This window comes from Hydra viridissima, unplaced genomic scaffold (genome assembly GCF_058129835.1).
Source record: "Hydra viridissima isolate aposymbiotic clone 2 unplaced genomic scaffold, HvirCarnegie_v1 scaffold_12, whole genome shotgun sequence".
NCBI classification, from domain to species: Eukaryota; Metazoa; Cnidaria; class Hydrozoa; order Anthoathecata; family Hydridae; genus Hydra; species Hydra viridissima.
In genome coordinates, this window is record NW_028324311.1 from 13858716 (window position 1) to 13872346 (window position 13631).

The 13631-nt window shown below is 28.0% G+C and overlaps 2 protein-coding genes across 3 annotated transcripts in view; one reads left to right on the plus strand and one right to left on the minus strand.

The window, feature by feature from the left end:
* Window positions 1-13631, plus strand: part of LOC149881393 (zinc finger BED domain-containing protein 4-like) — a 155807-nt gene that overhangs the window by 61813 nt on the left and 80363 nt on the right. The window lies entirely within an intron of this gene.
* LOC145194138 (developmentally-regulated GTP-binding protein 1-like) lies at window positions 550-12785 on the minus strand. Of its 2 annotated transcripts, XM_090068479.1 has the most exons (13): window positions 12530-12785; window positions 12320-12443; window positions 7973-8116; window positions 7584-7615; window positions 7223-7292; window positions 5085-5184; window positions 3263-3332; window positions 2970-3100; window positions 2482-2536; window positions 2167-2279; window positions 1970-2092; window positions 1778-1873; window positions 550-1559 (listed from the first exon to the last, which is right to left on the minus strand). In XM_090068479.1, exons 1-13 carry the CDS (start codon window positions 12569-12571, stop codon window positions 1553-1555), a joined length of 1107 nt encoding a protein of 368 aa, XP_089924605.1. In that variant the 5' UTR covers window positions 12572-12785; the 3' UTR covers window positions 550-1552. The 2 variants fall into 2 exon arrangements, with proteins under 2 accessions (XP_089924605.1, XP_089924606.1); XM_090068480.1 differs by lacking the exon at window positions 550-1559 and having other exon boundaries at window positions 1774-1873.

A 13631-nucleotide genomic window follows, 5' to 3' on the forward strand; every position in this document is an offset into this window, starting at 1 on the left:
GTATGATTGAATAAATCACTGGCCATAGGATGAGGGATAAGAAAAGGTGCAGGTATTGAAGTGCCTGTGCACGCATTCAGTGAATTAAATTGCAAAATCCCTCTTTGTCTTGTACCTGAGAGAAATTGCATTGAAAAGTTTCATAACTAATACATTTTTTTTTTGTTATATTATGATTTTTTATTATCCATAGTTGTTAAAATATAAAACTGTTTTAGCTACCATGCTGTATAATAGATGATCAAAACTTAACACCGTATTTCAATACATAAGACATAAGTACACATCACAAGTTATATGTGCCTACAAACTAGTGTATTTTGTAGGCACATATAACTTGTGATGTGTACTTATGAGACTGATGGCTCCTCATAGCCTCATTTCTATATTTTGTTAGATATTTCAAAAAAAAAAAGTTACTAATACTCTCTTTGATACTCTTTATATTTGAAAAAATACTTTTTCAATTTATTTATCCATAATTCTAATCTCAGCCAAGAAAGGGGTTAAACAGTAGTTTAAAGGTCATCAATACAAACCACATTCATCAAATAAGAAAAAGAAACAATACTTTATTCTTTATCAAAAACATTTTGTTATTAAACAAAATAAATTGGCGGTTGCAGCAAATTTTACAAGTAAATAAAAAAAAAAAAAAAAATCCTTTTTATCTGTTGTTGAGAAACGAAATTCGATCAACGAATTCTATCTGTTTTAATTGTTTCATTTAGAACCAAGAAAAACTGTTATCTTTTTTTTTTTATTTTCTTATTTTCATTCGATGAGAGAGTAAATACGAGTTTATAAAACATTTTCTAATCTTGATCGATGATTGCAAAAAATGAAGACATAAAAGAGAACAAACTATAGATTTTCTCTTTTTTGTTATCTAAGGTAGAGAAAAAAAATATTATCTATAATTGAATCCAATCCTATATGTGCTTAATCGGTAGACAATTGCTATAAATATATTTAATAACTAAAATTGAGAAAGCTTTATAACTAGCTCTTTAAAGATTTATAACACGAGTTATTCCACAAATCATCTTCAAAAATTTTCACTTGTAAAACTTTTTTCTAGAAAGAGAGAGAAAAAGAAGAACTTTAAAAGGGAAATAAGCCTAAAAAAGAAGAAAAACTGTTAAAATACTTTGTCAAATGAAAAATAGCAATAAAAATCCAATAGAAAAATAAAGAAGGAACTAATATTTGAGAATTTAAAACAAAAACAGTTTTTATAAAAAAAAAACAAAAAACAAAGCAGTAAACTCATGTTGTATGTAAAGAAATTATTTCTCTGCAAAAACTTGATCATCCTTGAGATTGTATTTTAAGGAAAAAAATACTTGTTTAGATACAAACTATTGAGAGAGGAAAAAATTAGAAAAACCATGAAAGCGAGACCAAGAAAACTGTTTCGAACTTGGGTTGGTAGCTTAGCTACGAGATCTTAGAAAATATTAGCTAAATATTTTGTAGCAATCGCAATCCGAGTGAACGTTTTGTAATCACAATCCGAGGGTTTTGTGCTGCAGGAACAGCAATTTAGGTGTTACACTCTAAAACAAAACATATTTCGAAAAATGAAAAAAACGAGAAATGAAGTTTTAATTTTCAAAATGAAATTAAAGGTGCTATTTAAAAAAAAAAGTTCTATCAGCTATTTCTGAAGAAAAATATAACTGCTCTAAATAAACGAGTAAGCTACTTTTTTGCTAATTAGATAAGTTTTACATTAGACCTTTTTGAATAAAAAAAAGTTAAAAAAATCATTCACTTTTTCACAATCTGTACGACGTCTTCATCTTGCAAAATGTGCTCTTTACCAACTTTTTGAGGCTGATACTTTACCGAAGAACCCCACACTAATGCACTATAATATTGCAAGGCAAGGGTGTTTAACAAATGTTTTTAGATAAGACATAGAAATCTATAATAAAGATTGTAAATTGTTATAATGACATTTTACTTTTTAAACTGCTTCATAATACTTTTATGGATGTTATCGCAAAATTGCTCAACTGAGGTTTTACCAGCATGCAACACTACAGGTGCCGTATAATCAGGAAGCTGCCCTTTAGGCTTTGTATATCTAAGAAAAGAAAAAACATAAAACAATGAATAAAACGAACATTGAAAATAGATAAGTCATTGTGGTAAACTTACATGCGCACCAGTGCCAGATAATCCCATATTTTTTCTAATAGATCATCAAAATTCCACTTGTGATGTGCAGATATTGGAACGCAGTGAGGTATTTTGTATATGATGTCAAGTTCCTGTGTTAAATAGGAGGTTACTTTTTTGAAAAAACTTTAATTTAAAATATAATTTTTATAGAGGTAAACATGAAAATGTATAAAAACTTATAAAAAAAAACAACAAAAAAACAAAGTTTTTTTTAAATTTTGAGCTGCTGAGGATACAAAGAAAGTCCTCATTATTACCTTGATGAAATTACATAGTTATAGAAACTCTGACCTGAATGGAAATTTGATCAATCTTGTTAAGTACATATATACATGGGATGTAAACTCTAAAAAAAAAACACACACATAAAGATAATAGTTTCATAATTCTTACAAGTTACCAAATCAGCATGAAAAAAAACAACACAAAAGACATGAATAAAAACATGAGTTTAGAAAGCGAATAAGCAAACTTTGTTACTTCTTCTCTTGCTGACAGGTAAATATTTAAATGAATAATTTAATACAAAATTTTAATCTGAAAACATAACTTAAAATAAAAACAAAGTCTTAAAACAATCAGAAAATGAGAAAAAAACTGCACTTAAAAAATATTTTAAATTTATTAAAACTATTCAAAAGTTTTTTTTAAATCAATATGCCTCTAAAAACACACAAAATATCTTTTTAGATTTTTGTAAAACATTTTTCAAATGCTTAAATGTATTTTTTGTATAATTTGATTAAAGAAAGGCATTTAATTGTTTTTTGTGACTATACCTGTTTCCCTCAATGACATCAATTAGTTCATCCTCTGTAGCATCTTGATGCAGTGTGACATCAGCATTACAGATACGATACTCTCCAAGAATTGCCTTTACCATATCCAAGTCCAAAACTGATTGCTTACACTAAAAATATAAAATTTGTTGAGGTTTGCAGTTGAATGTTAAAAAAAAATATTAACACTTAAAATTAAAAAAGATTCCCAACTTCTAAAAAACAAACTTTTTAAAGCTAACACTTAAGAAAACTTTATAAATATTAAATCATTGTTAAAACATAAATCTTACTGTGGAAGTCAGATTGATGCCACCCTTATCTTTAACTTTGACATAAATGTTTGGAGGTAATTTATTGAGTCTAAAGAAAAATTAAAACGCAATTAAAATATAGAAAAAAAACACAGCAATTTTAGAAAACACATAAAAGAGATAAATATTAAAAAAAAAACAAAAAAAAACAACAACCGGCAAACTTAACATTTTCTAAAGTTAAAAAAGAATTTATTATTATTATTATTACTATCATTATTACTATTATTACCATTATCATTACTTAACCTTAGAAGTTAAATAAACATTAAGGCATATGTAGTATCAAAAACTCTAACAAAAATAATGTGATTTTGTTTTGCATAATCAACAACAAAACTTAATGATGATTATCAATAACTTTAAAAAGAATAATTAAAAACAATGATAATAAAGAACAGATAATAAAGATAGCAAAATATATAAAAAGCAAACAAGAACATAAATGCTAAACAATTATGTAATACAATAAAAAAAGAAATAGTAAATCTAATGAAATTTTTTCTTACATCTGATTATTAGCACGTGTTCAAAAAGTTTAAGCACTTTACAAAATTTTTACCATTTCATTTAATTTACCCAGCTTTGAATTTTTTTTATAATTACTTTATGCCAAAGTGTCTTTTTAGCTTAAAAAAGTTTTGTGCCGACTTAGACCCCATGAATGAGCTCATGCTTTGATCAAAGCTTACTTCAAATAATCAATGTTTTTGTTTGGTTTTTCACAGGCTTTTGCCTCAAAAACACTCCATACCCAAAAACACTCCATACCCAAAAACACTCTTTCTGACTGGATTGGACTCAATGAAAGCCATTCATGCATCGATCTTAAAGTTTGAGCACCATCCTACTGAAATCTACTAACAACATCTAAAATGAGATTAGGCCCAAGGTAAAACGCGAGCCTTCAGGATGTTCAGATACTTATTAGAAATAGAATACCTGAACATCATATTTTAATGTATCCAAAAAGTAATTTTTTTATACAGTGGTCCCATTGATAAAGAAGTTAAGAATTATTATATTTGCCACATTTATGTTGATAGTAGTTAATTTATTTATCTTAAGAGCTCTTTCAAGTTTTCATGTTTCTTTCATAAAAAAAGACTTTTTTTGATCCCAAAATTATGTAAGAAAAGTTTTTTCCTGTACTAACAACCTTTTACCTTTTACCTTTTACCTAAGCATGAAAAAAATGATATTCCCTTCAAAAACAAACCAAGGTTTGAGCCAACAAAAAAGAAAATAATTTGGTCAAAACTTTGATCACAGGCAAAAAAACAAGATTGGAATGTCTAAGCAACAATTTGAGTGAAAATTCAGACTCAAAAAGACTCAATTTTCCAAAGAGTAAGCTAAACATTAACCTAAAATTCTTGTCTAGTGTTTTTATAAGCAGAAGTCTTGTTTAATTGGAAATTTAGAAGACAAACTATTGGTTCTAACAATAACATGGGTGAATGTTTGTCAGTATTTTTAATGATTTGATGGGTTAACACCACTGAATGGATAAAAAATAAAAGAAGATATTTCTGTCTTAAAAGCTATGATGAGACAGATTTAAGTGATTTATGATTTATACACTGTTTAATCATTTTTTCTGAGCATTGAAGTAAAATACTAAAGGTATATTTTGCGCAACTATTTACTTTCTTTAGAAGGATTGTTTTGCGTCAAAACATTTTGAACAAGTTTATTTCTTTAGAATACAAGTCCAAACACTGTTTTTATTTATTGTCAATAAAAAAAAATGATTTGGTATTATTAAAAATTAAAATTTCCAGTATAAGTTATTTGTTACCGTATACCAAACCCTTCCATTTCTTTCTCAATGATTTTCTTATGATGCAAAGGTTTTAACACATCAAGAACTAACAAAATCAAATTGCAAGTTCGGGCAACTAAAACGGCAATAAAAAGAACAGTAGGGGCTTTTCCTATAAATCTAAAAGTTGTGAAGCTCAGATTTTGATGAAATTTGGTGCCATAGAAAAAGTGCAAAATTCAAGGTAATTAATATATACTGTTTCCAAGTTATGACAAGCCAGTTAAATAAAAGTTAAACTATAGTTTAAAAAATGTGAATAATAATAATTATCTATAATTAACATTCACATTTTTTAGACTGAAGCAATATTTCACAAGTAAGGGATTCTGTAATGCTTTTGATCTGCACTTTAAATAAATGTGTGCTATTTTTTATGCATTTATTTTAAAATGTACTTAACTTGATGCTGAAGATTATGTGTCCATGAAAAACTGAATGTATTTTACAGTTTGATATAAACTACTTACAGTGGTATTACTGTTTGACTTTAGGAAACATAGTCAGCTCTGGCAATTATGTTGTGCTAGATCAAAGAAAAGATCCTCAGTAGCTCTTCAAGAAGGAAGAAATAAACAAAATTTTTAAAGTTATTAATGAAGAGGAAATTGCATATAATATCATGTAGAGACTCATTAGACTAAAAAGCTTGCAATCTCACATCATTAAAAAGTTTGCAATTGTTCTAAAAGTTGATGAGACTTTATCATAAGGTGAATTATCAAAATTGGATAGTTAAACCCAGACTAAAACAAATGATTTAGACTGATTGAGTGAATGAAAACAGATTGCTGTAAATATCAGAAACTGAAAATACTAACATTAGTTCTGAGTCTTTGTCAATAAATAAATTAACACTAGAGTCTCAAAGTGCACAATTTAAAAAGCCAAACATTAAAAGAAAAGAAGAGAGTTAGAGAGTATCCTGCTATGGTTAAACGGATAATTAGTACATAAAAGATCATGCAACATCTTTCTATTATAATAATCCAGACAACATCCTGGGAAAAAAGGATTTTCTAGCATAGGTAAAAACAAGCTTTTGTGAAAAATAAAGAAGTTGTATGGTGTCTGTACTTCAAAGAACAAAATTTTTCCAAATTTGCTAGTCAAAAGCATTCTCAATACCTAGGCTTCAATACTTCATGCACCCATTACATTACCTTTTTTTTTTTATCTTTTTTTATAAGTTGTTTTGTTCTTATGATCTTATGGTAATTTTCTCTTGAAATTCTTTGTCCTTAAGATGTCCTTGAAGTTCCTCATGTTCTTTTTTCAGTTTTTCAACAACAAACAAACAATCGCCTCAAATTTTGACTTAGATTGAACGGTAGATTGCTTTGTTTTTGACAGGCTATACCTAGCCTAATTTCAATACTCAACCCATCCATTGCTTACATCACCTTACATCCATTACGTACTGAAAGATGTTTACTGTACAAAGAATTTCAAGAGAAAATTACCATAAGATCATAAGAACAAAAGACCTTTTTTTCAAAAACTTCATTACACTAAAAATTTGTAAATCTACTTTGAGCATGAAAAGTATTAAATCGCACTTGATTTAACTAGAAATTCAGCTCTTCAATCTTTGAAATGCATAAACTATTTACTTTTGAAAAAATGCATAAATTACTGGAATAACATTATAAATAGATATGGATTTCTTAAAATAGAAAAGTACCATATTTTAAGAACTTTGATTGTACTGTTAAGATGATTTAATGACTTTTATAGTTTTAATTTTCAAATGGTTTTTAACAAGGTCAAGTTTTTTTTAATCAAAATCAAGTAGATTTGTACTAAGTTAATAAAATACAAAAGGAAAATTTAATTTTCAAATTTAAAATTTTAAATTAAATTTTGAAATTTAAAAAACTTTTGGCTGATCATAACTAAGATTTGGGGTTCATTTTTCATGTAACTGCACCAAATTTCTTGAAAACCTGAGATGTTAGAGTTTTGCTTTTATATGGAATGACAAAAAACAAACAAAGAAAAAAAAAACAAAGAAAAAAAACAAAGAAAAAAACAAAGAAATTACAAATGCAAAGTACTTAAAGTTCAAGTTAATTTTTGAAAATAAGTTGTGCAATATTTATCAAATGTTTTACCTGAAATTACTTGCTTGCCTCGACCTTTACCATCTTTTGCTCCCTCAATGATACCAGGCAAATCAAGTAACTATACAGAGGAATAAAGTTAACCACTTATACAACCTTTCATCTGTAACTAAATTAGATTATTTAATTTAGTTAAAGATAAAAGTTTATATAATTTGAATTGTCAATGTTTATATTCTTTTCAAAACAAATACTAAATTTTCTTTTATGTTTTAGTTTTCATTTAAAATTCGGAAGCTCATCTGAAAATAAAAAAAATGATTTTACAATTTTTACAAATACATAAATGTGTATATAAAAATCTTTGAACTTTTGTTCATACTTTGTTTCATTTAGTTTCAGATAAACTTACTTGTATTTTTGCTCCTTTGTATCTGATAACACCTGAAAATGATCAGCATCTTTTATCAAATAGTTGTTCCCAATATCACATATTAAACAAGGATAAACTTATTGTTCAAATAAGGCTATTATGAAGTTTTAATTAACCTACCATAATAGGGAGTTAAAAATGCATACAAATTATCTTATAAAATTAATTGAGTGTGTATATATGTATATATACACACACTCGATTAGTATATATATATATATATATACTAATTGAGTGTGTGTATATATACATATATACACACTCGATTAGTGTGTATATATATATATATATATATATATATATATATATATATATATATATATATATATATATATATATATATATATATATATTTATGAATATGAAACCTGGGACAGTTGTTAGAGTAGTAAACTCATAAGAGGCCACTTCAGAATATACACCAGCTAAATTTGAAAGCAAAGTTGATTTGCCTACAGATGGAAAGCCAACAAAACCAATCCTTGAGTCTCCTGTTTTAGCAACATCAAAACCTAGAGAAAGAAAATTAAAAAACTATAAAAATGTTAAACTTAAAAAGGTTAAACAAAAAATTAGTACAAAAATATCAAATCAATTTTTTCAACTTTTTCAAAGTTGAGTTGAGCAGCTTTCAAAGTTGAGTTAAGTTGAGTTGCTAATGATGATATGTAGCATCAACATAGCATGTCATACCAATCATAGCATACTTGGATATTTTTACTTCATATCCACTTACACTATAAGACATCTACCAGAAAAAATCTGCGCGGACATTATAAAGGATATTTATCTAACTATTATATTTCGATATTGAATGTTATGTATATTTTGAAAGTACATATGTTAATATTTTTAAATTTCACTTAAGAAAGTTTGTGAAGTTTTTTACTTGAGAATGCACGCACTTTGCGTTTTACACTCAACATCAGCTTTTGCACAGTCTTCGGCTGGACTTTTTTGGTAGCTCTCATCCATTTATTTTTGAAGTCTTTAATGTTTTTGGCTTCTTTTACATTGAACCTTAGTTTTCTTTTGACAGGAGCCCAATATCTTTCGATAGGACGTAGTTCGGGACAATTTGGTGGATTACAGTGTTTTCCAATGAAATCTACTTTATGATCTCTAAGCCAGTTTAAAGTTGTCCCAGAGTAGTGACATGATGCTAAATCGGGCCAAAATAACGGGTTACCCGTGTGTTCTTAAAAATGGCAAAAGACGTTTCTTGAGGCATTCTTTTATGTATATTTTGGTGTTAATTGTTCCCGTAGTCACAAAACAAGAGCTTCTTTCACCACATTCACAAATTGCTTGCCAAACTAAGGATTTTTTAGCGAATTTTTGCATTCCAATGCATTTATATTTGGAATTCAGTTTCTTGCAATTAATTGCTGAATAATATTGGTGTCCTGGAAGAGATCGGAAATATGCAACACAATAAGTTTCATCGTCAATAATCAAACAAGATTTTTTAGCACATAATTTTTTATAGAGCAGCTTTGAACATCGAATTGCGACATTTTCTTGCTTTTCTTCACAACAAGGAACTTTTTTCTTTTTATAAGAATTTATAACCACAGTTTCTCTTTACTCTTTGTATAGTGGAAGCACTTGTCTTAAATTTATTCGCTAATGTTTGAACAGAAATCTCCGGTTTTCTGTCTAAGGCATCTTTTACCTTTTTACCAAGATCTCGTCTAACAAAACATTTTTTTCTTCCACTTCCTGATTTTCTTACGATTGTACCAGTGTCCTTAAATCGTTTTACAACGCTCTGCACTGTTCTCAAAGCAATCTGCAGCTCTTTAGAAATTGTTTTGTTTGATACACCAGGATTTTCAACGAGAAAATGCAAAATTTTTTCCCGCTTCTTATCTTGATTTGATGACATTTCAATTAAAGCTAATTGTTTTAATAACAGAGTTGTTTAAATTTTGAACAACATTAATACAATCACATTTTAAAACAATTAGCTATTTTAAATGATGTACAGTTTCCATAAACACCACATCAGAACACGCGCAGATTTTTTCTGGTACATGTCTTATATACCATATGTTTTATCATTAAAAAGATGTCCTTAAAAAAAAACCAAGTAAACCAGTTTCAATTTTAGTTAATTTGAAAAGATAATACTTTATTAGAGGTGGTATATTGTTTGGTATTTTGAATAAATCAATTAATGATTAACTTTTGCAGAATAAATCAATTAACTAATTTTTGATTATTTTAAAAAATGAATTTTTACAAGTTTCAAAAAGTATATTGCTACTCATAAAGGTTTTATTTCTCTTTTTTCGTCATTAATAATAGTATAATCATTTAAACTAGTTTTGCCATTACTAATAGTATCATCATTTAAACCAGTTCGCAACTTAGTAATAAACAAACCAGGAGAACAAAAACTTCTTTCTGCTTCTATAGAAGATGGGGGAAGGCTTAGCGTAGCATTGTAAATCTTTTCTAAAGAGCATGGCCTTTTTCCAGTGCTTTCAAGTACTACCATTTCAATTTAATACAAGTCGAAATTTCTTAAGGGGATGAATTACAAGTTATTCCTTTAGCTCTTCTTGTTGATGAAGTTTAGGTGATAGAATTTCTGCTAGTTCTTCAGCTTTAGTTTTTTTTCTCATTGGTTCCATATTAAAAGTGGATTTAAACTCAGATGCTACTTCAACTTCTAATTCACTATTACTTTGGTTATCCTCATGCAGAAATAAACGTACATAAAATTCTCTTGCTGTTTTAGCCATTTGATTTTTGTTTGGGTACTTTAAAAAATTACCTGGTGATCCGGATTATCTAAATAGCAAAGTAAACCAACAGTATTAAAATTTCTTCTCTCATTAATTCTCTCAGAGACAGCAGTAAATAACTTTTGAACTACATTAGTATTGTGCTCTTTAGGATTTTGTTGTAAAAACAAAATAATTTTTTCAGATTTTATCAGATTACAGTCTCTATTTCCTAATGCTATAACACTTAGCTCTTTAGTATGAAGAGCCTGAACAATATCAGAGATCTGTTTTCCAATAACACTTTTTAATTCAAAGAATTGTTTTAACATACTGATTAGAGAATTCCATCTTGTTGAAATATCCAGAATAAGCTTAAGCTTTTTTCCTAAACTAGCTCTACAAATGTTTTAAAGAATATCATTTTTAAGTGGTGATTTTCTAAACACTTTAATTGTTTTACGAACCTTCAATATAAGAATACCATAGTTCTCATTAACAGAGCTATTACTTTTTTCATTCCAGCATTCTTCATTGTTATTATCATTATCAGGATCAGTTTCATCTTCTTCATTTTCATCATCTGCATCATTGATTAGTTCTTCTTGAGTTGTTTCAATTGCTGAACTTTTTTTCTTATAAAGAATATCACATACTGCAAGATGAATCCCATGGCAATGGCAAAGTTGGTGGATAACTTCCATTTCTCATCCCATTTTCTTCATAACTGAAACAGCATCAATGACACATCCAAAGATATCAATGGTCAAATTCAATCCGAATTCTTTCACTTTGTTAGTAATAATAATAACTGCTCTTTCTGAGGGCATTGAACCATTTATTTTAATCATTCCAGAACTTGGCTGCATAGCTATTTGTACTGCCGCACTGAAAATATATTATTTGTTTAAATTTCACAATGGTACAAGATAAAAGTTTGTGGTCAAAAAACGCCAAATTTTTTTGATTTTTAAAGCGGCTTCAAAAATTAAAACGCATAAAACAATTTTTTAAATAATTCAATTAATTGATAATCAGTTCCCACCCCTATACTTTATAATAATAATAAATTCAAGATAAAGTTACTTGGGTGTTTAGCATTTTAAATAAATGACACTAAAATCTATGAAAAGTTTCGTTAAGTTTTGGTTTACATGACTGAAAAACAAAATTGATTTATTTGGGTGAGACTATCCATTCAGTTTTTCACAAATATTTGGATATAAATTGCAATTTTTCCAACATCTTACTTGCTGATGGAATAGTACTCCACCATTACCTTATGTAATGTTTTGAATTTCTAACAGCCGGTTGTGGTTTAACAAACCTACAGTGGCTAATGGCAACAGCTTTGGGATCTAATTTGTTTGCCATGCCACTTTTAAAGCGAAGACCTGCAGTACAATTGTAACTTTAATGGAATAAGTTTTTTGTAGCTATGCAGCTTTAACCAGTGGATTCCTCATGAGAAATCCTTCTTTGGCTAATATCTTATATTGATACAATGACTATGCTTGATTTATAGTCTTTTTTTTTAAAAAAAATTTAATAGATGAGTTTATTTAGACACATTATTGTTTGTTGATTGTTTGAAACTACCTAAATAATAAAGTTATAATATCCCATAAATTCTTTAACTTGCTTGTTGTTTAAAGTTGTTTTATTATTACAAGTAGTCTAAACTTGTTACTTCAGATAAAGATTATCAAAAAATGAAGAAATAAATTATAAACTATAATTTGAAACAAGAAACATTATGTGAATGACTTTAAAAGTTCTTCACTGTGACACTGACTTAATTTAACTCTAAGAATGTACACAATATTAAAATATACTGATATTATGTACTTTTATCAACAAAAATCATAACTTTTGTAGATACATTATACATGCCAGGGGAATAACTATGCATAGTAAAAATTTCTTTACATCCTACTTGTTTTACCTAGTGAGACTTTTTTAAAATAATTCCAATCAACACACCTTCCCCTTTTCCACCACCACCACCGCTTTTAGGTTCAATCAGCTCACGTCTCATTTTTGCAAGTTTAGCTTTTAACATGCCTAAATGATAGCTTGTTGCCTTATTTTTCTGAGTACGAGCCATCTAAAAAAAGATTTAGTAAAGTATATAAAATGATAATGAAAAATTTAGGCAAATATTAATTTTATTTTTAAAAATAAAATTTAAACCTCTGCTTCTATTTCAGCTATTTTTTGGAGGATAGTGGCCATCTTTCTGAGGCTTCAAACTCACCAGTAGAGACCTGATTGAAATTAACCTGAACATAAAATATAGAATAATAGAGTACTTGTGAATGAGTGAGTATGAACGAGTGTAAAACTGTCTGGAAATAGATTTTAGGGCAGAAAAAACGATAGAATTAAGTGATAGGAAACAGTTTAGAAGTTTAATTGGTTTTAAAATTCGCGTTTTTAGCTTTAGCGTGGAATATGGGTCTGTGCGAGGACTGCTCGAAATAAGAATTGCGGAGTTGTTTTGGGGGTGAGGGGGTTAACTTTTTTTGCTACATTTAATTTCCTTTTCCCAATAACAACGGCTTTAGCACGATTTTTACAACCTTTACAGAGCTTTAATCAGAAAAAAAAAAATTCATTGAAAAAAGGAAAAAGTGTTTTTTGCTATAAGAATTTAACAATAAATACATTTTTTCGAAATATTTTTTTTGATATTATAAAAGTATTTCAAAACATTGTGATAATTTGATATAAATTGATATAGGATGATTTAATTCTATTTACAAATCAAAATGTGATGTAAAAATAAAATTGTTGAGTTTAAAAAATGATTTAAAATAGATAAATCACAAAATTAGTATTATAGTAACATCAGTATTGCAGCAACATCAGTGTTGATAAAATTAGCATTTCAGATAACGTGGTGTGACCTAACAAAGTCCTATACTGTAAGAAAGTCCTAATGTAAGTGGGCCTCTGAAGCCCAGGAACTGTAGCAAAGGCAGCGAGGAGAGGTATATTTCCAATCGCTACTCTTCTTGAAACTTTTTTGAGATGAAATTTTTCTTTTTTTTTTATTTGCTTTTACCCAATGTGAGAACTAAGCAAAAATCAGAACCAGCCCCCTCCCCCATCTAACGTTTTGACGGGCCTATCTACATAAACCTTCCTGCTTAACAATGCTATTAACAGCCTCATCATTCAATGTGGATAAATAATTTAACATAATGACATAATGATTATTTTTCTAAGCAGTTTTCTATCATTGGTAGTAATAAACTTTGTAAATAAATATTTCGAAATATGAAACTCTTTT